Genomic DNA, 27059 nt, shown 5'->3' with positions numbered 1-27059 from the left:
CCACTACTAATGAGATGTACAGTCTGAAGGATTGATCTATTGGTACTGGTTGCTGATGACTGGCAATAGTCCTAATATCCAGTAGTCTGCTACTGTCACCACTGAACCAGCCTGCCTTAGTGCACTTTAGGCATGTTTTTTTTTTGTTCTAGAAAAGCCAAGAGAAATGTTGGATTAAATTGGCAACACATTTTCCTGCTTATTCAAATTTTAACAGTAAGTGTTCATACTTTTAACTGTTTCCAACCAATTTCACTAAAATGGTGGAAAGGGAACCCTGACATGCAATTGAAGCATCTATTCACGTAAATGTCTTATCCTATTGATGTATAAACTGAGATTTTATTAAGTTTATTTAAATCATTTTGGTGTTTATCTAAGGGAGTTTTATTTTGAGTACTGAGCCTTTGTTCACAAAACTTTGAATCTGTGGCTGTGATCAGATCAGTCACCCTTTAATTTAATTCTTAAGGAACATGAGGATGACCTTTTATTTTCAGTGTAGCAGAGTATTTGCAATAAACAGGGATAGAAAGAGAAAATTACAGATAAAATCAACAGGAAAAAAGACAAAAAACGTAAAAAAAACCCCCCAACTGATTAATACAATTAAGATTTAATTAGTAAGAAAGATTTCTGAGGTTTTACAATGGGAAATAGTAACATGTTAAATAAAACGATCGAACATGGAAATAAACAGTTCTAAACACGCCAAAAAATAAATAAACATTAAAATAAATTAAGTATAAAGAACACGGCGGGATCTGATCTGAGATCAGGGCTCTGTACCAGGACTGGTTTGGTGGTTTCAGCTCAGCAGAGCTTAGTTGTACCATTTGCTCTCTGCAGTTGATTGTTTCTCGGCTCTGATTGGTGGAGTGTTTTGTAACTAATATGTGATTGGTTGGTTTCTTGTTTAGGGCGGGGCTTCGGGTCATCACTGAAAGTGGATAAAGCTGTTTTCAGAGGTCGGCCTCGTTCTGACTGTCAGACAGTTTAATTCCTGTTATTAAACCAGTTAATATGTTTTAATAAATCTGTCCTTCTGCTTTTATTCAGTTTTATTCAGTATCGGAGGAGCTGAGGGAGGTGAAGGGCTCTTCGTACAGTGACATTTCTCTCTATAGTCTCTCGTGTTTTGTGTGTTTGGTAAGAACAGCAGGCTCATATAAACACGAACAGTCGGGTCAGAGGTTGGTGTATTTTAGTGTAAAGGTTTTCTTTTTATTATTTAGTTATGGCGGCTAATATTGATCTGACTCATGAGGGCACACTGATTGTGGCCATGGAGTCTACAGCCTGTGACCCTCACCACGCTTCTCTACCAGAGCTTTCTGGACTCTCCTCAATCACCTCCCAGGTATTCATTCTGCTACTCTTCTGACTTAAAAAAAACTGAAAATTATCAAATTATTATTAAATGGGTCTTAAATGTCCTTTCTTGTTTCAGGAATACATTTTAAAGTAAAAAAAGTGTTTTACACCTAGTCATTTCATGCAATTCGGTGATGTTATTTTTATGTTTTAAAAATCCACTGTTACAGCAGTCAATTTTTTTTACAGCCATCAAATAGTACAGCCTTGTGTGTCTTGTATAGACAACAGAAATATGTATGTTAAAACATTTCAGTTTTCATTATTTACTAAAAACTGTTTATTATGCTTGTTGTACATGGAGGATCAGCATGCTCACAAATCTACTGCTTATCCTGTTTAGTTGGATGAAATCAATCTCCCTAAATTGAAGTAATTAACACAATAAATTAAAGTCAAAACGTGTGTGTGTGTGTGTGTGTGTGTGTGTGTGTATTTATTTAATATTTTTTTTTCTTCTGAATATGCTTCTTCTGAACTTCAAAAATCAAGTTTTAATAAGAAAGTAAAATGGTAAACAAAGAACTAAAATAAAGGTGTAGGAGGGTTTAAAAGTGATACAATAAAAAGATCAGACATGAAAAGTACTATGAAGGGAAATTTTATTTCATTTAAGGATTAGGTGTTTTTTTTTTTAACATCTTTCTAAGAATTTTCCTGAATGTGTTCCTCTCTGCCATCTGTGTAGAGTGAGTTTGTAGATGGTTCTGAGCAGCAACTTCGGGTGTATCTCAGAGTTCGTCCTTTCAGTAAAGAAGAGCTCAACAACAATGAAGACCAGGTTTGAGAACACTGCTCTTGCTTATTTTGCTTAAATCTTAATTGAATGTGCAGCCCATGTAGCGTGTGTCCTTTTTTGTCTTATCTGTCAGGGTTGTGTTGTTCTGGAGAACACACAAACTGCTGCACTTCACGCTCCTAAAGGTTCTGCCACAATGAAGAGCAGTGAGAAGGGAATCGGCCAGCAGCTTCACAAGTTCAGCTTCACCAAGGTGCAGCCTTTCTTAATATTGTATGTGTTTGTGACTGGCCTAATTTGTATAAAAAATATATATTTTAATTTGTATTTTGGTGTAGATCTTTGGGTCAGAGTCGACTCAGGCAGAGTTCTTTGATGGAACAATCAGACTTCAAGTGCAGGACTTCCTGCAGGGCAGAAATGCGCTAGTGTTCAGTTATGGAGTGACCAACGCTGGAAAAACTCATACTATTCAAGGCATGTGCTTTCAGGCTGTTTTCTGTTTAAAAACGCATTTCTGCTTAAAAATTTACCTTGCAGCCACGAAATATTAGAGTTGTCCATCTCATTTGAATCAAATGTTTGTTATGCAGATGTTTATATGTAGAATTTATGGTTAAAACGATTTTGCTAATTTTGTTTTAATTGCATTAAATTAGTCTTTTAACCTTTTACCATAGTTAGTAAATCATGCACCTAAAGATTTGGTTAACAGTTAAAATTTTGGTAGATTTTTATTCGCCATCTGTAATTAATACAAATTTGAGGTTCGGAATGCATCTCTCCAATCTAAATAGAATCTAAAATAAACATCCTTTTACTAATTGTTTTTGTTTTTATCATAGTCAAATTAGTTTTTTTTTTTTAGCTGGGATACATTGGTTCCAAACTGTTGAATCAGGGTCTTCTTCATATGGGTGTGTGCAGGTTCTCCAAAGGATCCTGGGATTCTGCCTCGTGCTCTGGAGGTGGTGTTCAGGCACATCAATGGCCGCATGTATGAGCACATGGACCTTAGGCCGTATCTGAGTTCTGATGTGCAGCAGCTGGACCCAGATCAGATCAGGGCAGAGAGATGTGCCAAGGCAGCACTCTTCAGTCTTCTCAAAGAGGTACTTTCTGAGGAGGGAGGAATGTAGTGTTGGGAGTCTTGCCCAAGGACTCTTATTGGTGTATCACAGTATATTAATGTAGACAAGGAAATTGAACCCCAGTCTCCCACGTGATGTGGTAGGTCACAAGCAGGTGATGGTATTATCCACTGTGCCACACCAACCATGTGTGGTGTCATACTTATTTTTATTGAAACATGGGCAGTCTCAACCTGATCTAAGATTGTATATTTAAGCAATATGACACGAGAGGGAAAGCTGTAACGTGCAATATTGGCACTGCTGCTGAGTTGTTGTGGCTGAGTAATACATGTAATGCTTTGGTTACAGTGCATTACCGGCTGATAATGGCACTCATAAAATGCTTCTCGACCAATCACATTGCAAGGTTGTAACTAACTGTGGTACAATTTGGAGATGCTTATGGATTTTTTTTGCTTGTTTGCAGGAATCAGAGTCTTCCAGAAATTGCAGGAGTAGGAGCTCCTCCTCTTCCTCAATCAACAGCCTGTCTTTTTCTGGAGTCTCTTATGACCAGACAGGCAATGCATTTATCATTGTCTGTTTTAAACAACAAACCTTTTGAAATGCAGTACTCAATTGGTGCAATTGGGTGGGGGATTGGGGGGGGGGGTACATTTAAATAATGACAAGTAAATTTTCATGCAAAAGTTTTTTATTTTTATTTTGGTCTAGTAGGATAATTGTTTAACTCTCCTTCTCAGTGGACAGTGTGGAGGTAGCTGTGGATGACGTGCAGTGTGTCTACTCTTTATGGGTGGCGTACTATGAGATCTATAATGAGCAGGTGTATGACCTGCTTCAGCCAAGTCTCACCAACAAAACAAAGAGGCGTCCTGCACTGCGTGTGTGTGAGGACAGTGCTGGAAACTCGTATGTCCGAGGTGAGCATATGGTCCAATCTTTGTATTAATTGTAGTATACATGTCTGCAGGGCTGGCCAGTGCAATAAAAAATAAGATATTGAAACTGACCTTCAGAACCTCGGACCAACACTGAGGCTTGTCCTATCAATTTATTTTTTTCAGTGTGCATGTTTTGCCCCCTCAAAAACTACTACTGCTTGAGTATTGAGTTTTGTAATTGATGCTTTACCTTCAATTCTGCAACTTGAAAGGAACGTTGAGAACTTGAACTATGAGGCACCTGAGCAACTTAAGCAGCTTATTCCAAAGAAAGACAATGTCATTCATTAAAATAGTTCATTTATTGCCTTAACGTGTGATGTAAAGCAGTAAAAGAGCAATTTTTTTTAAAGTTTGAGATTTATTGTATTTATTGTATTTTTAGTTTTAGTGAAAATACTGCTAACCTTCCTGCAAAGCACAAATTAATTTATTATAATTTTTAAAAAAGTGTCTATTATTATTATTATTATTATTATTATTATTATTATTATTATTATTATTATTATTATTATTTATTTATTTATTTATTTATTTATTTATTTATTTATTTTTTTTACTGTTTCCTATACTGTATTTTTTGCACTATTATGCACACTTAAAATCCTTTAATTTTCGTAAAAATTAAGTGCCCCTTATAATCCAGTAGGCCTTTATTTATTAATTCTACCAGTCAAGTATCAGGTGTTCTGCTGAAGTACAGTGTTGTACAGGAGTTTAAGTAAAGTTTCTTCAGCACAGAGGCTGGAGCAGTATTAGCGTTAGCTGCTGAGGTTAGTATATCAGACTGTAGTCTGCATTTACCATAGCACCCTGCTTTACTGGAACACTAAAGGTTCCTCAGTGTAGCTCTGTAGGGTGCTGTTTACTAGTGGTAAGTGCTGATGCTAACCGTGACTAGCACTGCTGCTAATTGCGCTGTTTAAAAAAAATTGGAAATCTAAGTTTACTGAGATTCTTTTGTAAGTAAGTCTACCGTAAAATACAGTAATGTATTATGCAGTGGAACTTATGCTTGCACTGATGCCCTTTGTTCCTACCAAATGCAGCATTTTTAACTTAAAATGGATAATGCTAGAGGGATAATGGTGTGTCGGTCATTGCTATTCAAGGCTGCAAACTACATAATCGAACTCAAAAAACCAAACACTTTGTTTATCGTTGATATAAACTAATCTTTTCAGTGCACACTTTCACTTTTTGTGACCGCTTTGTGTCTCTATATTTTGCTGGAAGCTACTTTTAAATGTTTAAATATGTTGATGTGAGCAGGTATGAAATGTTTGATCTGTATGTTGTAGATCTGAGGTGGGTAAACATACAGGCAGCTGAGGAGGCTAGTAAGGTGCTGCGTGTTGGAAATAAAAACCGCAGTGCTGCAGCCACCAAAATGAACCAGTCATCCAGCAGAAGGTATTAATCACAGAGTTCTTACTATGAACTTGCTTATTTATTTGTGTTTACTTGCAATGTTTTATTAGTTATAAAAAATCTATGAAGGTTTGTGTGTGATACTTACTTTTTTGTGTATAGTAGGGGTGTCATGTCGTATCATATCGTACGCAATAATATCGACAATGTTTTTGAATATCGTGGACAATATACCCTGAAATATTGTGCCACATCACCCTCCACAATTTATCACATCAGGGTATTATCACGTAAATACCATGAAATTATAGTAATTATTTTAGCACCATATCGTCCTTCTGCAGTGTACAGTATTTAGGCTTCTGTTCTTTGCACTGAATAAATTGCTCTTTTTCATACAGCCACAGCATCTTTACTATCAAGCTGATGCGTATTGATGGTGGCAATGTCAATGGAATTTCAGAGTAAGTGTTTCTGAAATTTGTGTATCTGTACGCTTAAGGAATTTAACACTGAGCATGTGTCTATCACCTGTTTCTGCATTAGCTATGGCTCTACACTCTTTGTATTGTTGTTTTTGTTCTGTTATTGTTTGTGCTGTTCAGGTTGTCCGAGGGAGGGTGGGGTCCTTTGACTGAGTCTTGGTTACTCCTAAGGTGTCTATCTCTTGGTGTGGGAGTTTTCCCTTGCCACTGTTGCCACGATCACTGTGGCTCTTACTCATAATTGTACTGTGTAAAGCTGCATAACATATTAGATATAAAAAGCCCAATTAAAAATACAATTAAAATGAATTTTATTTGGTTGACACCTTTTTATACAATCACATATAAACTTAAATTTAAATTGTTACACAAGTAGGCAAGTGTAGTTTTGAGTGTGTTGCTCAGTGTGCTTGCCTGGCCAGGGAGTTAAACTATACTCAGCCTCAGGGGAAATTGGTGTTGCCCACCACACTACAACTACTAATCATTCTTCTCTCTCAGGCTCTCTCTGTGTGACCTGGCTGGTTCAGAGCGATGCAACAAGACTAAAACGTTTGGGGAGCGTCTGAAGGAGGCGGGAAATATTAACAACTCACTGCTGATCCTGGGAAAGTGCATTGCAGCCTTGCGCAATCAAAATGACCGGTATGTTCACTGCAACGAAAAAATCAACAATGTCTGTTTATAAAAATTTGTTTACTTCAAATAGAGCTGGGCGATATGGCCCAAAAAAAAATCTTCGATTTTTTTTTTTTTTTTTTTTTTTTTTTTTTTTTTTTTTTTTTGCATAATACATGTTTTTGAAGCTGTAAAGGATTAACATTTTGAGAAAAAAGTGAGTAAAAAAACACTCTAAATATGTTAGAAATGATACAAATAAACTTCAACAAATGAACAATTCTGTTGCTTTTTAAATAGGCAGTCACGTCTCAAAATTTGTACGTAAATTACATAAATCAGTTTTTTGCCGTGTTAAATGTTCTTATAAGAGCAGTTATTTTATTTATATATATATATATATATATATATATATATATATATATATATATATATATATATATATATATTAATATATTAATATATATATTAATATATATATTAATATATTAATATATATATTAATATATATATTAATATATTAATATATATATTAATATATATATATTAATATATATATTAATATATTAATATATATTTATATATATATATATTAATATATTAATATATATATTAATATATATATTAATATATTAATATATATATTAATATATATATTAATATATTAATATATATATTAATATATATATATTAATATATATATTAATATATTAATATATATTTATATATATATATATTAATATATTAATATATATATTAATATATATATTAATATATTAATATATATATTAATATATATATTAATATATTAATATATATATTAATATATATATATTAATATATATATTAATATATTAATATATATTTATATATATATATATTAATATATTAATATATATATATATATATATATATATATATATATATATATATATATATATATATATATATATATATATATATATATTAGCTTTCTTAAGTTTTCTTTATTTTCAAACCTATTGTAGACAAATTGTTGAATTGCTTTTTACAAAGAGGGAGACACTGTGGATGAGGTGAGTGACAGGCTACGTGGTGAATAAGGTGACTGACTGAGACTGTGAGTTAAATTCAGTGAGTTTTTTTTTCGTGTCACACTGAAGACACTTTTATATTTATATTTCTGCTCTGTAAATACGGGGCGGGGTCAGTCAGCACGCACAGTGTGTTCGTGGAGCGGTGTGTGCGTGTGTGCTGAGAGTGAGAGACTGCACTGTGAGTGTTGTGGGGGGGTGCTCACGGCAGCGGGAGGGAGGGAGAGAGGGGCAGGGCTGAGCTCAGGGGAGCGTCGGTGGTGAAAATTAAAACTCAGAAAATCGATTTTCATAAACACATCGTCCTTAACTGTAAATTCGAATTAATCGATAAAATCGATTAAATCGCCCAGCTCTGACTTCAAATGTTCATTGTCTACTAATCATTAATTTGTAGCATTAGACAAAGCACAGGGGACACTCTCACAGTTCACTCATCTTGGCCCACGTCTCCAAACATGCCCGAACACAACAGTTTACATATTTCCTCACTAAATATCAGCACTTTCTATGCATTTTTCAAGGGCAATATTTTGGACATTTGCAGGGTATTAAAATCCCATATTCAGCAGTTTCTGTCTTTTTGAAGCGATAGATAAAGCTATAAACAGGAGCCATAACCACAGCAAGCAGAGTTGAAGCGGATGGCGAATTAATCAGTGACTAATCGACTAATTGGAAAAATAAGTGTTGATTACCAAAATAATCATTAGTTGCAGCCTCAACGTTCACATGCGTCAATTGGGCTGGTGTACAGTAATGTTAATCCATTCAGGATTGGTGTTTACGTTATAGCAGTGCACAATATGGAAAAAGAATACTGCTGTTGAATATTAACACTAATTAAGAATCTAGTTTTCAGGCTTTAATTTGTCTTTTTTTTTTTTACCATTGCAAAGATTCTACTTTTAAATCTTACATTTTTTTTAATTAAAATATTTCAATTGAATGGGCAGCATGATTGGGTTAACAGATTGGTCAATAAGGTCTCTGGTTACTGAAAAGCTTTGCTGCTTTAACCTATTCACACAAAAAGCTGTTAGCTGGGTGTGAACAGATTAAAGCTGCTATGCTAACACAGCCAACTCTTGACAACTTTTCAACTCAGTTTTGCATCTTAAATTGAAGGAAAAATCTGGGTAAGAAGTAGTTTAGTGGGCGTGTTCACTGTGCACCTCTCCCTTGCACCTGCGTCCAGTCTTTTTGTCAGTTCTGCAGACTGTGTTCACGTAAGAGCGCAGTCTGTTGCAGTTAAAGTTTGCTGTTATCAAGACTATAAAGATTGTGAACCACTGGTCTAGAGTCTTGGAGTGAAGTGACTTTATAGTCTATCTTGGTATTAAAACACTTTCTCTGAATTAAACCCATGCGTTTTTCAGGGTGAAGAGCAGCTACATTCCATTTCGTGAGAGCAAGCTTACCCGCCTCTTCCAGGGTGTGTTCTGTGGCCGTGGTAAAGCCTCTATGATTGTAAACATCAATCAGTGTGCCTCCACTTATGACGAGACCCTCCACGTCATGAAGTTTTCTGCTGTGGCCAAAGAGGTACTGGAATTATGTCATGTCTAACCATTTTATTTCCCTTCTTACATGACCGATTTAAAGAAATCCAGCGTAGAGTTTACTAACTAATTTGTGTATTAAGTAAAAAGACTACAGTAAACTCTTGCATCAGCAAAATAAAAATGGCTTGCTAGTTTAAACGCAGGTTTTTTATGGAGTTGCATGTTTTCAGGTGCTTCAGGTTATCCCGCCACGCTCCCTTGAGTCTCTGGCTCCCAGACTGATTGGTCGAGATGGTAAACCTTTGCTAAGCAACAGTGTGATTGACTGCCAGGCAGTGGATGATTACCTGTCAGAAGATGAGCTGTTGGATGGTGATGAAGATGCAGACATGTCAATACTACCTCAGGAGGTAACCTTTTAAAACATATTTCTATAAAGTACAATGCTGCTGTTACAAAATTACTTAATTCATCTTTCAATAAACACACTTTGAATATATTAATGTATTAAATAAGTCATAAAATGCTTGTTTTGTTAACTTTCTTGCAGGAGCTTTTAAGTTTGGTGGAGAGTCTGCGAGCAAAGCTGTTGGCAGAGCGAAAGAAAAATCTCCAGCAGGAGATACAGATACGCAGAGAGATGGGTGATGCCATGCTTCAGCAGATCATGGAGATTGAGGAGATTCACAGGTATGTGAGCACTTAAGGGTGTTCATTCCTGGTTCTGGAGCTCTACCACCCTGCAGACTTCAGATCTAACATGCCTTGAAGAGTCTAGAATAAACTCTTGAAGGCCTTCAATAACAGAACCAGGGGCCTCATGTACTAAAGGTGCGTACGCACAAAAACATTGCGTACGCCATATTTCACGCTCACGGTCTGATGTACTAAATTTGACTTGAACGTGTGAAAGTGCGTTCCCCCACGGAAGTTTTGTTTTGGGCGTACGCCTTTTTTTTGTGCGTATGTATTGTGTTTTTGTCATTTGGCGACACTTAGAGGCGATGCATTGAAATTACAACTATTAAGATATCCTTTATGCACACATTGAAGTAAGCATTATTGGGTAAAATAAAGTAAATTAATCAGACAGTTTCATTGTCTTACAGAAATAATCGTTTAACGTGTTTCCACTTAGCCTAGATCAGGTTTGCGCTGGAGTTGTTGGAGATGCAGCGTTGGCATTACTGGAAAATACTGCTAATGGCCGAATTCATTGAGCGCGCATTTTCCGTGACCATTGTTTTTTTGGCCCATGATGATGACTGGCTTAGAGCATAAGAAAACAAGCTGAGTGCGTGACGTGTGTCTTTTTGGTAGGCAACTCATTTAAAGCATTTAAATGAAAGCGTTTATCTTAGAATAATAAAACTTAAAACATGGGTAATTATACGCTATGCGTATATAATATTATTATTATTAATAATAATAATAATAATAATAATAATAATAATATTATTATTATTATTATTATTATTTATTATTATTATTTATTATTATTATTATTATTATTAATAATAATAATAATAATAATAATAATAATAATAATAATAATAATAATAATATAACATTATACTCTGCGTAATTGAGGGAGGAGTCGTGGCAAGTGTGCTGCTTTCGTGCATTTGCGCTTGATTTCAAGTTGATTGTGATGTACTAAGAGAAAGTACGTGGAATTCTGCCTACGCACGGTTTGATAAATCCGGATTTTTTTGTGCGTACGGAACTTTTCAGATCTGAGCGTACGGAACATTTTAGTAGGAAGTCCACGCAAGTCTTAGTACATGAGGCCCCAGGTGTATAAAGGGTTGAGCGTAAATAAGTTAGTAAAAGGTAAAATTTCTTCAAATTGACAGCCTATTCATACTCTGTTCATTTAAACCTAACCAAAAAGGAAGCTATGGTAAAACTTTCACACAAATTACTTCTCTATCTTTTTTTTTTTGTTTAATTATATTTTATTTCTAAATTGCCCTTTAGAAAATGTACTGCTTAACCCTTATGCCATCCTAAAGAATGCATGGAAGTATGTGGGCAGTAATTTGTTTGACACTTGAGCTTTATACTGACCTTTTATAATCTATACAGTGGCTTTTAAATGGGTTGGGTTCTAAATCTTTCAAATATGGCTAAAAAAAAATAATAATAATAATTTGGTTGGACCACCTTTAACATTTAATTGCGGTATGCATTTACTTTGGCATTGTTTCAATAAGCTTTGTGTTGCATTAATTTTTCACCAAGATCTTGCATTGATGTTGGTGGAGTCTGACTGCTGCACAAAGCCTTCTCCAGCACATCCCAAAGATTCTCAATGAGGTTAATGTCTGGACTCAAACGTGTGAAAATAATGGTCTCATGCTTCCTAAACCACTCTTACACAATTCTAACCTGATGAATCCTGATGTCATCTTGGAACATGCACGTGTCATCAGGGAAGAAAAAATGCACTGATGGAATAACCTGGTCTATATTCAGTATATTCAGGTAGTCAGCTGACCTCATTCTTTCAGCACATACTGTTGCTGAACCTAGACCTGACCAACTGCAGCATCAACCCCAGATCATTCGCTCAGTTAAATCCAGATGGCGCCTTTTTTTTTTTTTTTTTTTTTGGCCAGGCAGTGTATTTAATAGAGTCATTTGAATAATATTCGGAGCTTATTTGCTTGTTTCAGTCGTCAGATGGCTGATTTGAAGGAGAACTATGAGGAGAAGATGGACAGCACATTTGAGATGTATAAAGAGGCGCTGAAGGAGCACGCCTACCAGTGTGCTCTGGAACGCCTGGAGGATGATTACGTCCCTCTGGAGGAATACACAGAAGTGCAGGACCGAGCCAAAGTGTGTACTTTACTTTACTACATGCACTAACAATGTGTTCATATTAAAATAAATGTTTAGGTATACTTCTATTGCAGAAGCTCGTATGGATAAATGGTGTCATGCATCCTTTTTTATTTCTTGTCCAATCAGGAGCTCGAGAGGCGTGTGAATGAATTGGAATGGAAACAGGAAGGTTCTGCCCCTGTTACAGCTACTCCTGCCTCAGCTGTCCAGCAAGACGACTCTACACAGACTGACCCAGTTCAGTCGTCCACTGAGGAGATGGGTTGGTTGTGGGCATACGTAGTTTTTAGCATTGACCTTTTATAAGATTCTGATTCCTAAACCATGTCTGTCTGTTTTTAGATACTGACCGATTTAAACTTCTCTACAAGGAGAAATGTGCTGTGGAACAACTGTGTGCAGAAAAGCAAGAGGTAAATGGCTCAAAATGTGTTAAACATGTAATCAGTTGTTTTACCCCTGTAATGAACATTTACATGCAAAGCCTGCTTGCTGTTTAAAAAGTTGGCTTGATCAATCTGGGCAAGTTGGTCAATTTTCTAATTCTACACAAACCTTTTTTTTTTTTTTTTTTTTTTTTTTTTTTTTACAAATTAGTCCACCCTCTCCCAACAGTACTGTTTATACTAGGTAAAAAATTACTTTACAGGGTCATTTTCTACCTTCCCTTTATACCGTCACAACCCTTAAAAGCAGCTAATGGAGAAATGGTATTTCTTGAGCCTTTTCAAATCGGGAAGTTAAATTTGCACTTTCAGCCACCGCTGAAGAACTGTCTTTACACATGCATTTCTGCACAAGTCTACAGTCAGATCCCTTTTGCATGCAGTTTGCATTGCTGTTGACTCCCAGTTTAATTTGCTTGTAGAATGTAAAATAAATTGTACATAGAAGTGAATGCTTACATAGGTTTAATTCTTTGAAAATGACATTTTCTACAGTGCCTCATAAAAAAATAACTGAATATAAAAAAATACAAAACATGAAACTGCAAATTGGAAAAGACCTGAATTTACAAATAATATAATGTATGTGTTCTCTTCCTAGTTGATTGTGTCTCTTGAGAAGCGGCTCCATGAGCTGAACGAAACCCTGCAGGAAGCTGGAGAAAGCTACATGGAGAAACTCGCTGAGGTCCAGAATCTCCAGAACAAACTGAACTCTCAGGTAACCTAAGCACTCATTTATAAAGGTGTCTGTTATGGAGGTCACCGATCTGATGTAATAAGAAATTGGAGTTTATCAAGTAATATTCAGAGGATCGGAATTGGATGGAAAAGATATGGATCGCTGATTGTCTCACTCCCCCAAGGTGGAATGTGCAAAAAAAAAAAAAAAAAATGCAGCTACACTAGAATTGATTTGCATTAAACGACCTGTAAAGACCTGTAATTCAGCACATTTAATTTTTTCCCTTTAAAAAGCATTAAATATGCAGGGCTCCAAGGGGTCCAGCGGGCCAACAACTGGGTTGGGTCATTGGGCATGTAAATTAGGGAGAAAATGGGGGAATAAATTAAAAATAAGATAAAAGCTTCAAAACTACTCGGACTATAATTTAGTTTAAAAAAAAATGTATATGTATGTGTGTATATATATGTGTATATATATATATATATATATATATATATATATATATATATATATATATATATATATATATATATATATATATATATATATATATATATATATATATATATATATGTATGTATGTGTGTATGTATATATGTATATGTATGTATATGTATATATAATATTAGTGTAAATCTGGTTTAGGCCTACCAGACTAAACTACACTTAGTCCTTTCCCATGATCTTAGTTATGAGTGCTCACAGAATTGTTGATGGGTAACATTTTTAGTTTGTTTATTTAGGAAGATATGCATATTTAAATGGAAGTCATTTATATGGCCATTTAGTATTTGTTTATTTTGTGCTAAAAATTGGCTGTTTCGATACCGTTGTTTGTATGATTAAAAACTTGAAAGGGCAACTTGAATGTGTTCTATATCGGCAGATGTAAGAATGTAATCGGAACATTCCTAGAGGTTTTATTCCCTTGCTTGATCTCCAACAGGAGCGAGAAGCTGAGCGGTTGCAGCGTGAGCTCACTGATAAAGAGGGGGAGGTGCGAGCTCTGAAGGAGGAGGTGACCAAGCTGATGGCGGACTCTGCAGGCCCGCCTCGTCAGAAACGAGGACTGCTGGTCAACATCAAAGAATCTGTGTCCACCCCATCTACTGGAAACCTGTGCCGCACAATCCGAAAATCTGTGCGCACTACTACAACATCTCTGAGGAAGAAGCCCAGCTGACTGGCTAGACTGTGCTGTTTCTGTGACTAGATGGGTGTCTGACCTTTTTTCTTTTATGTAATGTTCGTTTATTTATGTAATAAAAATTTTACCACTACCAAACTGCAGTGTCTGGTGAAATTATTCTGTCATGTGCTTTTATATAAAAAAAAGTTTGTTCTAATATAAAGGGATGAACTTCATTTATTAACATTTACCATAAGCAGTGCTTGTCCATAGGTTGGTTAACCAGTATTTCCCCAAATAACCTTCTCCTTTTAATTATTCCTTTTCTTTTGAATTACAGGTTTAAGACTATAGAGAGGTCTAAACCACACATGTACACAGTTTAACAGCGGTCCCACCTTTTGGAGGCTGAAATGTTTTCTGTGAAGCTGCTTTGTAAATCTGTTTGCCTTTACAAACTGAATCTGGTTAAATAAGACTAGTCAGCACAGGTACTGAATTGAGGAATCCCTGCACTAATGTGAAATTCTGTTTAACGCCGGCCAAATGCTGAAGTTTAAATTAGCTATTCAGACCGAGGACAAAAATGTTGGCGTTTTCAGGCTTCCTGTGTGGATCACTGCATTGCACTGGACAGAGCTGCCATAGATTCTCCAAGGACTTTGTCTGAAATTAGTCGGTCACTCTGGTGTCCACAAACAATTGATAATGGTTAATGACCAAAGCTGCAAAAAACAGACTTTTTTGCAATATTGGTCCTTCTAAATCACAAACATGATTCACAAACCATTGTTCTACACCATTGACTGTGTTCCATTATCACAGTCTCATGGCTGTTGCTGATATTGGTCCTCAGTAGCAGTGAAGTAATCCTCCAGGATGCTCTGCATGTAGTCAAAGGTGGGCCGTTCCTCTGGGCTACTTTTCCAGCATGTAGTCATGATCTCATATAGCTTGCTGGGGCAGAGTTCAGGCTGTGGTATCCGGTAGCCCCGCTGAACCCTCGCCATCACTTCAGCATTGTTCAAACCTACAGCAGACATGCAGAAATTAGGGCAACTCTTTAATCTACGTTAAGTAGATGCAAAATTTGTTTACTAAAACTAAATTTAGCTATTTTCCTATATTGGTGAAGTATATTAGGCTAATAAATACATATATAATCTTGACAATGTTAAAAATGAATTACACATCAAAGGTTTTTAAACCCTGCTTATTACAATAAAAATACTTTTCTTTATCAAATATTTGTGGAAATCATTTTAAATGGCTCAATTGTAATTTGAATTGAGGTCACTAATAGGTGGACTAAGATCAGGGTCCAAACTCGGATTAACAGATTGGTTTAATACGAAACTAAAATTACAATTACCTAGTAATTGTCCCTCCATAAACTAAAAAAATAGCTATTTATTCACATTTTAATTTATTTAGCTATTAAATGCGTTTAAAATTATAGTGAAACGACAAACTGTTCCTACTGTTCCTAAATAAAAGTATTATTTAAAAAGTTTGTTAATTGGAAAAATATATCAGCATGACAAAAAAGCACAATAAAAGAAATCTGTAAAAAAAAAAACATTTTCACGCCACTGTATGTAAATTTGAGAAGGTGTTTATTTTAACCAATGTAACTTTTCTAGCAAAAAAAAAACACATTAGAAAACTGAGCCAGTTTGTTATATGGTCCAAGATATGAGACAATTAACATTCCATTAGTGACTACATAAAATGTAACTTCTGTAAGATAGGATGCTCTGGGTTCTGGAACTTGGCTTGAGTAAATGTTCTCCAACTAAAAGTACAACAAATAATACTAATAGAAATAGCATTTACTGACTTTTAAAAATAAAAAGAATAGTGGTTAAATTACTGTTCAGTACAAGTATTAGAAAAAAATCTATTTCCACACTGTTTTCACTTTAGCCACTAGAGGGCAGCACACACCACTCAGTGTCATCTCACTAGATTTGGGCTTCATCCAAACTGACCTAATAAGCCCTCTGTAAGATTCACATGTGAATATAAAATTACACATACCTTATATAACCTGCCTGTTACACAAAATACTAAACCTGTTAAAGCTGCTGTAAGGGGATTGGGACGGTCTGCAACATCTGACTGACCTGTGTAGGGGATTTTCCCATGAGTGATGATCTCATACAGCAGGATGCCAAAAGACCACATATCTGACTTAATGGTGAAAGAACCGTAGTTTATAGCCTCTGGTGCCGTCCACTTAATGGGGAATTTGGCACCTTAAAACAGAAAATTGAAACCATTCTGTGGTTAAATTGGATTTGTAGTTATAGTAAAATGTTACAAAACATAGATTGTTGATACTGATAGCAATTGTACTGATCTGTGGAATCTAATAGTAGCAAAATATATATATTAGATCATATTTTGTTTAATTGTTTAGAGCTGCTTACAGTTTAATCAAGATGCAAGAAATGAGAAATGAATATAGCACTGAGAGTCTTACCTACTACTCAACTATTTAAACTTCTTTAATATACACTGCCTGGCCAAAAAAAAAAGTTACCACCAAAAAAAGGTCACACACTAATATATTGGGGCACACATTCACTGTGGCATTGTTTCTAAAAGCTTCTGCAATGTCACAAGATTTATTTCAATCCAGTGTTGCATAATTTTTTCACCAACATCTTGAATAGATGATGGTAGAGTCTGACCACTGAGCAAAGTCTTCTCCAGCACATCCAAAAGGCTCTCAATGGGGTTAAGGTCTGGACTCTGTGGTGAACAATCCATGTGTGAAAATGATGATCTCATGCTCCCTGATCCACTCTTTCACAATTCCAGCCCCATGAATCCTAACATTGTGATCTTGGAATATGCCCGTGCCATCAGGGAAGAAAAAATCCATTGATGGAATAACCTGGTCTATATTCAGTATATTCAGGTAGTCAGTTGACCTCATTCTTTCAGCACCTATACTGTTGCTGAACCTAAACCTGACCAACTGCAGCAACCCCACATCATTTACTTACTTAAATCTAGGTGGCAACTTTTTTTTTTGACCAGGCAGTGTATTTGAAATATTGTAATAAAATGCATTCATTTTCAATGGGCAAATATGCAGCTGAAACAGGGAGCCTAGTGCGTCCCAAATTGATCTACATTAACATGTAAATATAACATTATACTCATTATGGATTTTAGAAAAATGGATTTTGAAGAGGGGGATAGTGCACTGTGGTGCACCCCTGTGGTGCGGCCTAAGCCTTTTCCAGATATTACATTACTTTTACTTTTATAATTTAAGTTCTGAAACCAGTCCTATTACACTTTACTTAAAAGCTTCAGTTGAACTTCTAGTTTAAGTATTTTAAACTTTAGTGTCTATGTTTCAATCTGAGTAATGAATGTCAATACTTTTGACACCTTTGTACACTGATATATCGTAACCACTGTATTGCATATTCTGTAATTATGTAATCTGTGCCGATACCTTCACTGGCTGAGTACTCATTTTCTTCAATGACCCTGGCCAGGCCGAAGTCAGCAACCTTACACAGCAGGGTCTCACTCACTAGAATGTTAGCAGCCCGCAGGTCTCTGTGAATGTAGTTCTTCTTCTCTATGTAGGCCATGCCTTCTGCAATCTGACGTAAAACACACAAAATTCCATTACACTTCACCACTGCTGATGCTGAACAATGTTCTTCTTTTCCTCTTGTGCCTCGCCACATCACCATGCTTCACCAGAGTCTCAGTTCTCTTTAATTATTTCCGTAGTTCTGAGAAACATCTTTATAAATATTGCACATCTGTTCAAAGTTCAGTGTAGTTTTACGTCCACGTTTATCGGCCTGATAAAATCTTGTTTTGTGTAGGTGCTGTTTGTGTGTTTGTGGGTGGTTACGTACCTGAGCACCGAAGTCTATCTGTTTGGGCAGCTGTATCCTTCTGCCTGGTGGACTCTTCAGAAAATCCAACAAGCTACCTGAACACCCAGACACAGAGACAGTTCAGTTTTAGAGCGCTTGTAATAAAAGTGTCATGTAGTCATCAGTATCAAATGATGTATGGAACCTAATACATGATATTGTATATATCATGATACATGAAAAACAAGTACATGCTAGAAAACAATCAAACCATATAAATGTATTATTTATGTCAACTACTTTTCAAAAGCTTAGAATCTATTTTTATCTAAATTCTTGTAATGCAAACAGTAATGTAATGTAATTCTTGTAAATGTAAACAGTGTAGAGTTCAATGTCAGTTGCTATTTTTAGATGTTTTATTTAATATTAAACATAGGTATTAAACAATATCAAATTTTTGGGTCGATGCTGATGCACGCACACTCATAAAATGCGATAAAATTGATACAATGCATCTACAATATATTAGTGGAGTAACCTAGAGTTCATTGTTCAAATGTCATTGTATTTATCTATTATTGTATCTTATCATTTTACTCAAACATAAACCTATAAATAGCAAAATCAGAGAAACTGATTCAGAAACTAAAGTGGTCTTCTATTTTTTTTTCCAGAGATGTATATATGAGTATGTACATATATGTACTCATGAGTTAATATGTGTACCATTAGCCATGAACTCTGTGATGATGAAGATGGGTTCTGTTTTGGTTATTACGGCCAAGAGGCGGACCAGATGATCGTGACGAAGATTTTTCATCAGGTTAGCCTCCTGCAGAAATGCATCAACTGACATAGTGCCAGGCTTCAGAGTCTTCACTGCCACCTTGGTATTGTTGTTATACAACGCTGGACACAAACAGAGACGGAGAGAGCCGACAATATGAACATTAAAATAAAAAGTGATGACGAAAAAAAGGATGCAGTTACTGAAACCTCTGACATGTAAATAAATACAAGTGAGAAAAAGGTGAGAGAAAATAATTGTGAGAGTGAAACAGATGAAAGTAAAGGCAAACAGCAAACAGGAAGTTTGCACAGATCCATAAACAGGAAATTACACTTTTAAAATCATACACACTTAAACACGCACACACTTACCTAACCAGACTTCTCCAAACTGCCCAGCTCCAAGTCTCTTGACCATACGAATACTTTCTTTTGAAATCTCCCATGCATCTTCATCCCACTGAATTTCACCTTTTGGCTTCACACAAGCTTTGCCTATTCGCCTGCATAGTCCATCTGGCTGCTCTAAAAAAAGATACATCATGCTTGATTCATTAATCAATAATTGTTTATAATGAATGTAACACTACAGCAAATTTAGGACATCAGAGAGATACACACATTGAGAACTTTATTTGGGACATATTAAACCTACTTATTATTGCAATTTTTTAATCAACCAATCATCTTCAGTGACTCATAAAATCATTATTACATTATTAGCTCCTGGAATTTCCAGCACGACAAGTTCTAGAGGTTGTAAAAAGGGAGCACAGGAGCAGTTCTGCAAACTAAGCATCTAGACTGGTTAGAGCTGACAAAAAGGCTACAGATTAACCACTCTGTACAACTGTGGTGAGTAGAAAACATTCCAGAATGTACATTAAATATTTAAAAGGCTGGGCTGCAATGGCAGAAGACCACATTGTGTTTCACATCAAGAACAGATGACTGAAGCTGCAGGGATTTGCAAAAAAAACTGATTACTCATCTACTCCAATTACTGTGTGTGTGTCTGTACATACTCTGGTAGTGCTTGATGAGTTCGTCCATTTTTTTGAAGGTGATTCTTGGGGAGATGTAAAATCCTCCATCATCTAACGTACGAATCTTATAATGCTTCACCACCGATGCACCGCTATCATTCACATCCCTCACAGTCATAGAGAAACACCCTAAGCACAGACAGACACACAAAAACACTCTGTTTACATGTAACTACAGGTATTAACTTTACAGAAAGTGTTTGTGTGTGTTTTTGTGTTTCTGACCTTCAGTAGTCTCACTCTTTCGAATTAGGAAGGCTCCAGGTTTATTAGCAGGAGCCAAAAGGATTCTTTCTGCATCTTTTCTGTTGGTGTTTTTAAAGAACCATCTGTAAAATAAAAGAGCCAAGAGAACAAAGCGGGTTTAGTCTATTTAGTGAGTTTAGCCACACTAGCTGAACATTAGCTAGCTACACTAGCTACAGATATATGGAAAACGAATCACTTTTACAAGTCTCCCTGTATAATGCATATGCTAAATGCTATAAATAAATAAAAGAAAGAAGGTTTGAAATTCATCACTTTGATATGTGTGCTTTAAAAGAATCTAAGAAACTAAAGGTAATAAAAGATTTTCTGATTATTTCACCTTAAACGCCACCACAAGTTGCATTTTCTACTCAGAAACTCTGGGGAGCTCCAACTTTATTTTGAAAATGGCAGCATCAACAGCAGAACAAGCTGTAGTATTACCATATTTTTCACACTTTTCTTTAATTGTCAGTGCGCTTTATAATCCAGTGCACCTTATGTATAAATTTTACTAGTCAGGTATTAAGGAGCAGTAAAGCCACTCCGTTGAAGTACAGCGTTATACAGAAGTTTCAGTTTAGTTCTCCAGCACTGAGACTGGAGCTAACTGGGCTAAGCGCTAGCAGCTAGCTGCTAAAGCTAATGCTGCTTTAAGCTTACTATAAATAAGCAGAAGCACTTTACTCACCCAAAAAACAGTTTTCAGAGGAAGAAATCTTTGTAGCTTAACATCCAGCACTCATTTGACTTTTTAAAAAAATGTTTTTTTTTTTTTTTTTTTTAAAGAATTACAGTTTTGTTTACTTAGCTTGGCTTTATTTAGCTTAGTTTCAGGGATTAATCCAAGTCTTTTCCTTTCAATAGAAAATTTCTATTCAAAATGCTGTGTAGTCCAAGACTAGGCTTAAATATAGATGAAATGTAATTTTTCAATTCTCCACATGTATATTGCTTTGTTCTGTTATACTGGTTAATACACCTGCATTGCTTTGTGGTCAGTCGCACTTCTGTCTATTGAAATCTATGATGTTTTTTGTGTGATAGGGTGTTACATTAAATATCAGTGCTATGTGATGATTCATTTTGGTGTTTTGTTCGATGAAGGAAAGTTTATATAATAACCAATTATCTATTATTATTCAGTTAACAAGTTGTGAACAAGTTTTGTTTTCAGTATAAACACAGTCAACATGTAATTTTAAAACGCATACACAGTGAAATCTATGGAGTTAATTTTGAGCCAAAAGTTTTACACAAAAAATAAAATCTGCAATTATGTGGATACTCTAACTACATTTAAAAATGTAGTCTAGACAAACAGACTTCCATGGCATGATCCCTCTCAATGCAGTTCACATTATTTCCATTTTTTAAATTTACATAAACAAAAAAAATCAATGAATAAAGTATCAGATGCACCTTTATGTGTCACGCACGTAAGAATACAGTGTTCTCATTGTATTATTTACCTGCTGAAGCTATGGTACGAGCACACAGAGGGTTTAAACCTGTACTTACTCATTTGTGTCTAGGCTTTCTTCTTCCTCCACATAATTGGAAGGAATAATGCCTTCTTTGCCAGATGTCAAGGACTTAGCTTTCCACCAGTCACTATTCCTGAGACACACATCACACACAGAAATACCATGCCGGTGGAACAAATCGTTCGTGACAGTGTCATGTGGTGTGTGTTTAAAGTGAGTGAAAGAAACTGGTACATGTGTAGTTTTTACATATATTGAAATTCTAAGGTATATGAGGTATATAAGGTATACTCACTTTTCCAATATTCGGAACTTCTCTCCTTTTCTGAAAGTCAGCTGAGATGCGTTAACAGCTTCATATGCAAACTTAGCAACCGCAACTATCTCTTTGTTGCTGGTGTCTGTGGTGTCTGTACAATAGAACAACATGATACTACATGCATTAAGTTAAGGTTAGTTTTAAGACTCTTGTTAGTAGAATAAATGTTAGGTTTAGGTTTAGGTTAGAATTGAGATTGGAGATACTATGGTTCCTTTAGAGGTCTGTTTAGGTTAGGGTTAAGATTTTAAGGGTTAGGTTTGTTGGGTAATTATATGGCTAAAAAGAAGAAGAAGAAGAAGAAGAAGAAGAAGAAGAAGAAGAAGAAGACCATACTATATATACCACCCTTGTGCAGGGAACAGACAGAATTTAGCCTCCCTTTTAACCCATCCGTGCAGTTAAAACACACACAGTGATACAGTGAGAGCACGTGCCTGAAGCAGTGGGCAACCTGGTACCTGAGGAGCAGTGAGGGTTAAAAGTGGTGGCCCTGTTAAACATGGGTATCAAATTCATAACCAGTGCTCTATAGGTTAAGTTGGATAAACTTGGGTTAGGTTTGGGATAGGGATAAGATAAAGATTAAATGTACAGTTAGCATGGATAATGTTAGGTTTAGGCTACAGTTAAGTTTACAGTTAGTATAGATAATGTAAGGTTTAGGATAGAGTTAAGTTTACAGTAAGTATACAAAATGTAAGGTTTAGGATAGAAATAAGATTGGGGTTAGGTTAGGATTAAATATCAGGGTTAATAAATCCAAGATAGTATTTAGTATATAGATTGGAATTGAACCCCATTTTCTTTCTGCATGTTTGATTTCTTAACCCTTTCAGACCTGATGGATAACAATGTGAAAATGCTGTTTTTTGTCTGTAATGCATAGACAAATATTCTACTATAAAATCTATACAACAAATAAATCCAATTAACTTAAATATTTAATAGGGTTTTTTTTATTTACATTGCATTGGAATCCTGTGTGTAATATTTCATATTTCATATTGAGCTTTTTATTTCATAAACCATCCCTAATCAGTAAAATAAAACATGGTTAAAAGGTGTTCACATTAAATTTGTAATAATAGCCTCTATTAATAAAGTTTAAGTACTGCTGTTTTTTCAGTGTAGTGGGCGGGGCCCAGTTACTGTTTTACTAGTTTATAAACTTGTTTATTGGCTGGTTTATGGTCTCTTTTGATGGACAACAGCTCTCAAATAGTGTTATGTGCAAAACATAAAAAAAACATAATGTTTATTGTAATGGATGCAGGGTCTAAAAGGGTTAAATATCATACTTTCAGCACTTTCTGCTGTCATGTATTTTTTATATTATAATGTATGTACTTTATGTAATTGACAATTTTATTATTTTTATGTTTATTTTTATTTATTTATTTTTTCCAACATTGTATTCTTCTCTTCATATAGTTTTGTTTTAAAATAACTAAAAAGGAGGAAAATCTTGCCTCAAGCTTCTTCTCCCAATCTAATATACTATCTCTACCTTGTGTAGCTGTTCTTCTTCTTCTTCTGATTATTATTATTATTATTATTATTATTATAGGTAGGAGTAGTAGTAGTATTATTTGTATTATTATTATTATGTCTCTGTCTTCATCAGCTTGCCCTTTTTTGATATTGGCCATCTTTTATTTTAAAAAGAGTCAATCTAGAATCTTTTAGAAAGAATTCTCTTATCTGGAATTCTAGACTATGAAACCATTGAAGAACAGGATATGTTGTTTGTAACCACCGTACATCTGAATGTGTGTTTGCATGTGGTGTCGTACCATCGGCCCTTTGCAGAGTCTGTCCGGGCAGTAGAGGTAAATTCTGGAGAAAAAAAACACTAGAGTGAGCGTGGAAATGCAGTGGAAACTGTGATATGCAAATTCTGAGGGTATTTACCCTTCTCTGTGGAGCCTCAAAACTTCGTCAGATCATTTGAATGTGTACACACTTTGAACGATGAATGATGAAAAAAATGTTTTCCATTTATTGTCTGTGTGTTCTTACGTATCTCGATGTGTATGCTCTTAACACACTTATCATAAACACTTGTTTGTGTTGATTTGGCTGAACAAAATTTGACATACAGATACATGATGAATATCAGATTACATCTGGAATATCCGCTAAGTATTTTCATTGGGACATTGCTGGATCAAACCCCAATGATTCCACAGTTGTGACCAGGAAGCATAACTGGCTTCACCTTTTCTGAGTGTGTAAAATGCACCCCCGCTTTAGCACAGTGTGGGTGTCTGTTAGCTGATGTAAAAGAACTGGCAGTTTGCATTCTTCTTCAAACATATGTCCAAACATCACCAACTCAGTGACCACTGGTTGAAAAGGAATAAAACACAGTACTTCCCTTATTTACATACTGCAACTGACAGTTATGAACACATGTAAACAAGTGTGTTTATGACTCGCAGGTTTATAGGGCAGTTCTTAAGCTAAATCTGAATACACACAGTACACACTGCGATTTGGAATAAATCCCGACCCTCAGATTCTGATTAGTTCTGCTGCAGAACATAACTCCCTGTTGTCCCATCCCTAGCTGAAATAAAGATTCTGATTGGTGCTGCCTCCGAGTTTGACTCTATGTTGTCCCTCCCATAGCTGAAATAAAGATTCTAAATGGTGCTGCTTCTAAATTTGACTCTCTGTTGTCCCATCCCTCACTGAAATAAAGATTTGGTTTGTTTGGTTTGTTTCTGTTTTCTTCAAGAAAATTTTAAACAGAGGTCTATGCCAGTTTCACGACATGTTTTGAAACAGTTTTGATCTTCAAAACCACAATAATAATGGATCCTATTGTTCTTATAAAGTGAGTTAATCCTAAATAAGAAAACACTGCTGAATGCCCATTGTCTGTATTCTGTGCATTTTTACATAATCTAGTATCTAGTAAAAGACTAGAAAAATGTGTTTGACATCTGACATGACCATGCAGCAGTAAGTTTCTAATCATCTGTACTAATTGTTAATTACATATTAGACAAAAAATGGGCAAAATGTTTACTGTCTTGTTTACTTACTGATTGACTTATATATGTTTTTCTTTTTTGTCTAATTTTTAGCCCATTTCCCCCCCAATTTGCAAGGCCAATTACCCAACTCACTCATTAAGACACCCCCCAAAAGGTTTTGGTATATTAACGGTTTGCATCAAAATGTTAGTAGAACGTTTCTTACATTACGTTCAAAGCTATTAAAACATTAAAAATAATATTCAAAAAAAGGAAAACTGAAAGGTTCACACAAGTGAAGTTAACTGAATTTTAAAAAACTTGACAGATTAAACATTCTAAAAACATAAACTGTAAAGTTCAGGAAACATTGTACTAACCAAAATTTATTAGCTGGTATATACAGCATTGCAAAAAAAAAAAAAAACAAGGCAGCCAAAATATTATTTAAATGTGTTAAGTATGTTATACTCTTCACACACACACAGACAAACACAGTGCACAGTGATATTTTTTGCATATTTGCATCCTAAAATTTGTGTCCAGAACTGTACATTTAAACCCTAATATAAAGTTATAAAATTGTATTCACCTTCGCATTTGATCCTGGCTGAGTTGGGTCTCTGGTGTATCTGTCATTCTGAGGTGTGCGCTGCCTTTGTTCAACTGAGCTTTTTTTTCCTTTAGATTTCCCACATCCCATACTAGAAAACTAAAGCAAAAACACTGACTGTTAAATTTAGTATTCACTGTACAAAAAGGTTTGTTCAACAGCAAAAAAAATACTCAACTGAACTGGATTTATTTAGCTCAAATAAGAACAATAGTTTGTTTAAAGTGTTTACTTTAGTTGAAAGTCCAATCTCAAGAATTTTTCTCCAAAGAATAAAAAAAAAACCTGAGATGTGCCTCTCCTTGAGAATTTAAGATGAAACTAAGATAAAACTAATTGAAGATAAGAGATAAAATATGTCTAACAGCATTATGGTAATACTGGCTTTATAACGTTACTTTATGTTGACACATTATTAAAACATCAGAATAATAGTAAACATAGTCACTAAAATGGGACTGAAACCAAACAAAAGCTTACTTTGAGCCAAAAACTGTGGCTATATTCAAAATAATACATGAAAGAAATGAAAAAGAGAACTGGAGATGAAAAACAGAAGTAGGTGTTTAGTGAGAAATCATAACAATAGATAATTTTCATGATTTAGAAATGTATGCATCACAAAAGTGCCAAAAATGCTAAATAATTTAATTACATGATTATGGTCATAAAACCCATTATGACTTGTCATACGGTTTAATATTACAGATATTAAAGGCTGTTTACTGAGAACCCTATTTAGTACAGCTGTAGTTTACTCACCTAATCCTGTAAAGTTCCCTCAGTCCCCAAAAATCCAATATTTATCTTCTTTTTTCAGCACAAATGTGAAAATTTACTGCAGTGCAGTGAGTCTAACTGATGTCCTGATGTTCAGGGATAGCAACACAACTGTACCTTTCAGATACCAGGCCACACTTCCTATCAGCTCAGCTCAACTCACCGCCTTTATTCCACTTCATTTGCATACTGTCAATTGAAGAAGAGAAAGAGAAGTGAGCATTTAGCACGAAGGCTTTTATAGAGCAGCAGCAGTATGAATGGTCAACCTGAACATGCTGGTAAAAAATATCATATTGTATTGGTATACAGCATTAATACATGTGTGTAATACAATTCCAGCAAACTATCTGAATGAATACACACAGTTTGAAAACATGTTTCCTTAATTTAATATATTTTTCTTTCAGTTTAGGTAACGTATACATTCTGAAGGGAATAATTTATTACCCTAAATTGTGAAAATGGACTGTTGAAATAAGGGAATGATGTATTAAAGTAATGGAAAAGATTGTTAAATCAAGGTAACAATTCATTACACAGTTAAACTGAGGAAATTATGTAAAAAGAGAAAAGGGATAGTTAAATTGATGTAAGGATTTCTCTAATTAGTCTCAAT

At 35.1% G+C, this 27059-nt stretch overlaps 2 protein-coding genes across 3 annotated transcripts; one reads left to right on the top strand and one right to left on the bottom strand.

Annotated features, from left to right (window-relative positions):
* The first annotated feature begins 955 nt into the window (after positions 1-955).
* Positions 956-14507, top strand: zgc:56231 (KISc_KIF23_like and GBP_C domain-containing protein). 2 transcript variants are annotated; one of them, XM_022677638.2, is made up of 19 exons: positions 957-1149; positions 1236-1360; positions 2063-2155; positions 2247-2366; positions 2452-2590; positions 3041-3225; positions 3674-3767; positions 3951-4130; positions 5453-5564; positions 5924-5986; positions 6509-6652; positions 9078-9243; positions 9434-9613; positions 9754-9893; positions 11882-12047; positions 12180-12315; positions 12396-12466; positions 13101-13220; positions 14134-14507. In XM_022677638.2, exons 2-19 carry the CDS (start codon positions 1238-1240, stop codon positions 14368-14370), a joined length of 2469 nt encoding a protein of 822 aa, XP_022533359.2. In that variant the 5' UTR covers positions 957-1149; positions 1236-1237; the 3' UTR covers positions 14371-14507. The 2 variants fall into 2 exon arrangements, with proteins under 2 accessions (XP_022533360.2, XP_022533359.2); XM_022677639.2 differs by having other exon boundaries at positions 956-1360.
* Positions 14508-14578: 71 nt separating this feature from the next.
* On the bottom strand, positions 14579-26604 carry LOC103046993 (tyrosine-protein kinase Lyn). Its single transcript, XM_022677645.2, has 13 exons — positions 26423-26604; positions 25640-25759; positions 23860-23902; positions 22040-22154; positions 21779-21877; positions 20234-20337; positions 19988-20137; positions 19335-19487; positions 18900-19082; positions 18210-18286; positions 17792-17945; positions 16443-16574; positions 14579-15346 (listed from the first exon to the last, which is right to left on the bottom strand). The coding sequence occupies exons 2-13, from the start codon at positions 25748-25750 to the stop codon at positions 15144-15146; spliced, it is 1524 nt and encodes a 507-aa protein (XP_022533366.2). The 5' UTR covers positions 25751-25759; positions 26423-26604; the 3' UTR covers positions 14579-15143.
* Positions 26605-27059: the final 455 nt, after the last annotated feature.

Source organism: Astyanax mexicanus, chromosome 8 (assembly GCF_023375975.1).
Source record: "Astyanax mexicanus isolate ESR-SI-001 chromosome 8, AstMex3_surface, whole genome shotgun sequence".
NCBI lineage: Eukaryota > Metazoa > Chordata > Actinopteri > Characiformes > Acestrorhamphidae > Astyanax > Astyanax mexicanus.
Note: the sequence above shows the minus strand (reverse complement) of the source record. Positions and strands in the feature narration are given on the sequence as shown.

Bases quoted from the DNA above. Each gene is read 5' to 3' on its own strand.
- zgc:56231 (XM_022677639.2), top strand. From the start codon at position 1,238: ATGGCGGCTAATATTGATCTGACTCATGAGGGCACACTGATTGTGGCC. The intron at 9,244-9,433 runs GTACTGGAATTA...GCATGTTTTCAG, and splicing joins TTTCTGCTGTGGCCAAAGAG to GTGCTTCAGGTTATCCCGCC. The intron at 12,316-12,395 runs GTTGGTTGTGGG...GTCTGTTTTTAG, and splicing joins GTCGTCCACTGAGGAGATGG to ATACTGACCGATTTAAACTT.
- LOC103046993 (XM_022677645.2), bottom strand. From the start codon at position 25,750: ATGGGATGTGGGAAATCTAAAGGAAAAAAAAGCTCAGTTGAACAAAGG. The intron at 22,155-23,859 runs GTACGACACCAC...TCTATTGTACAG, and splicing joins GACTCTGCAAAGGGCCGATG to ACACCACAGACACCAGCAAC. The intron at 19,083-19,334 runs GTAAGTGTGTGC...GTTTGTGTCCAG, and splicing joins GTTTGGAGAAGTCTGGTTAG to CGTTGTATAACAACAATACC.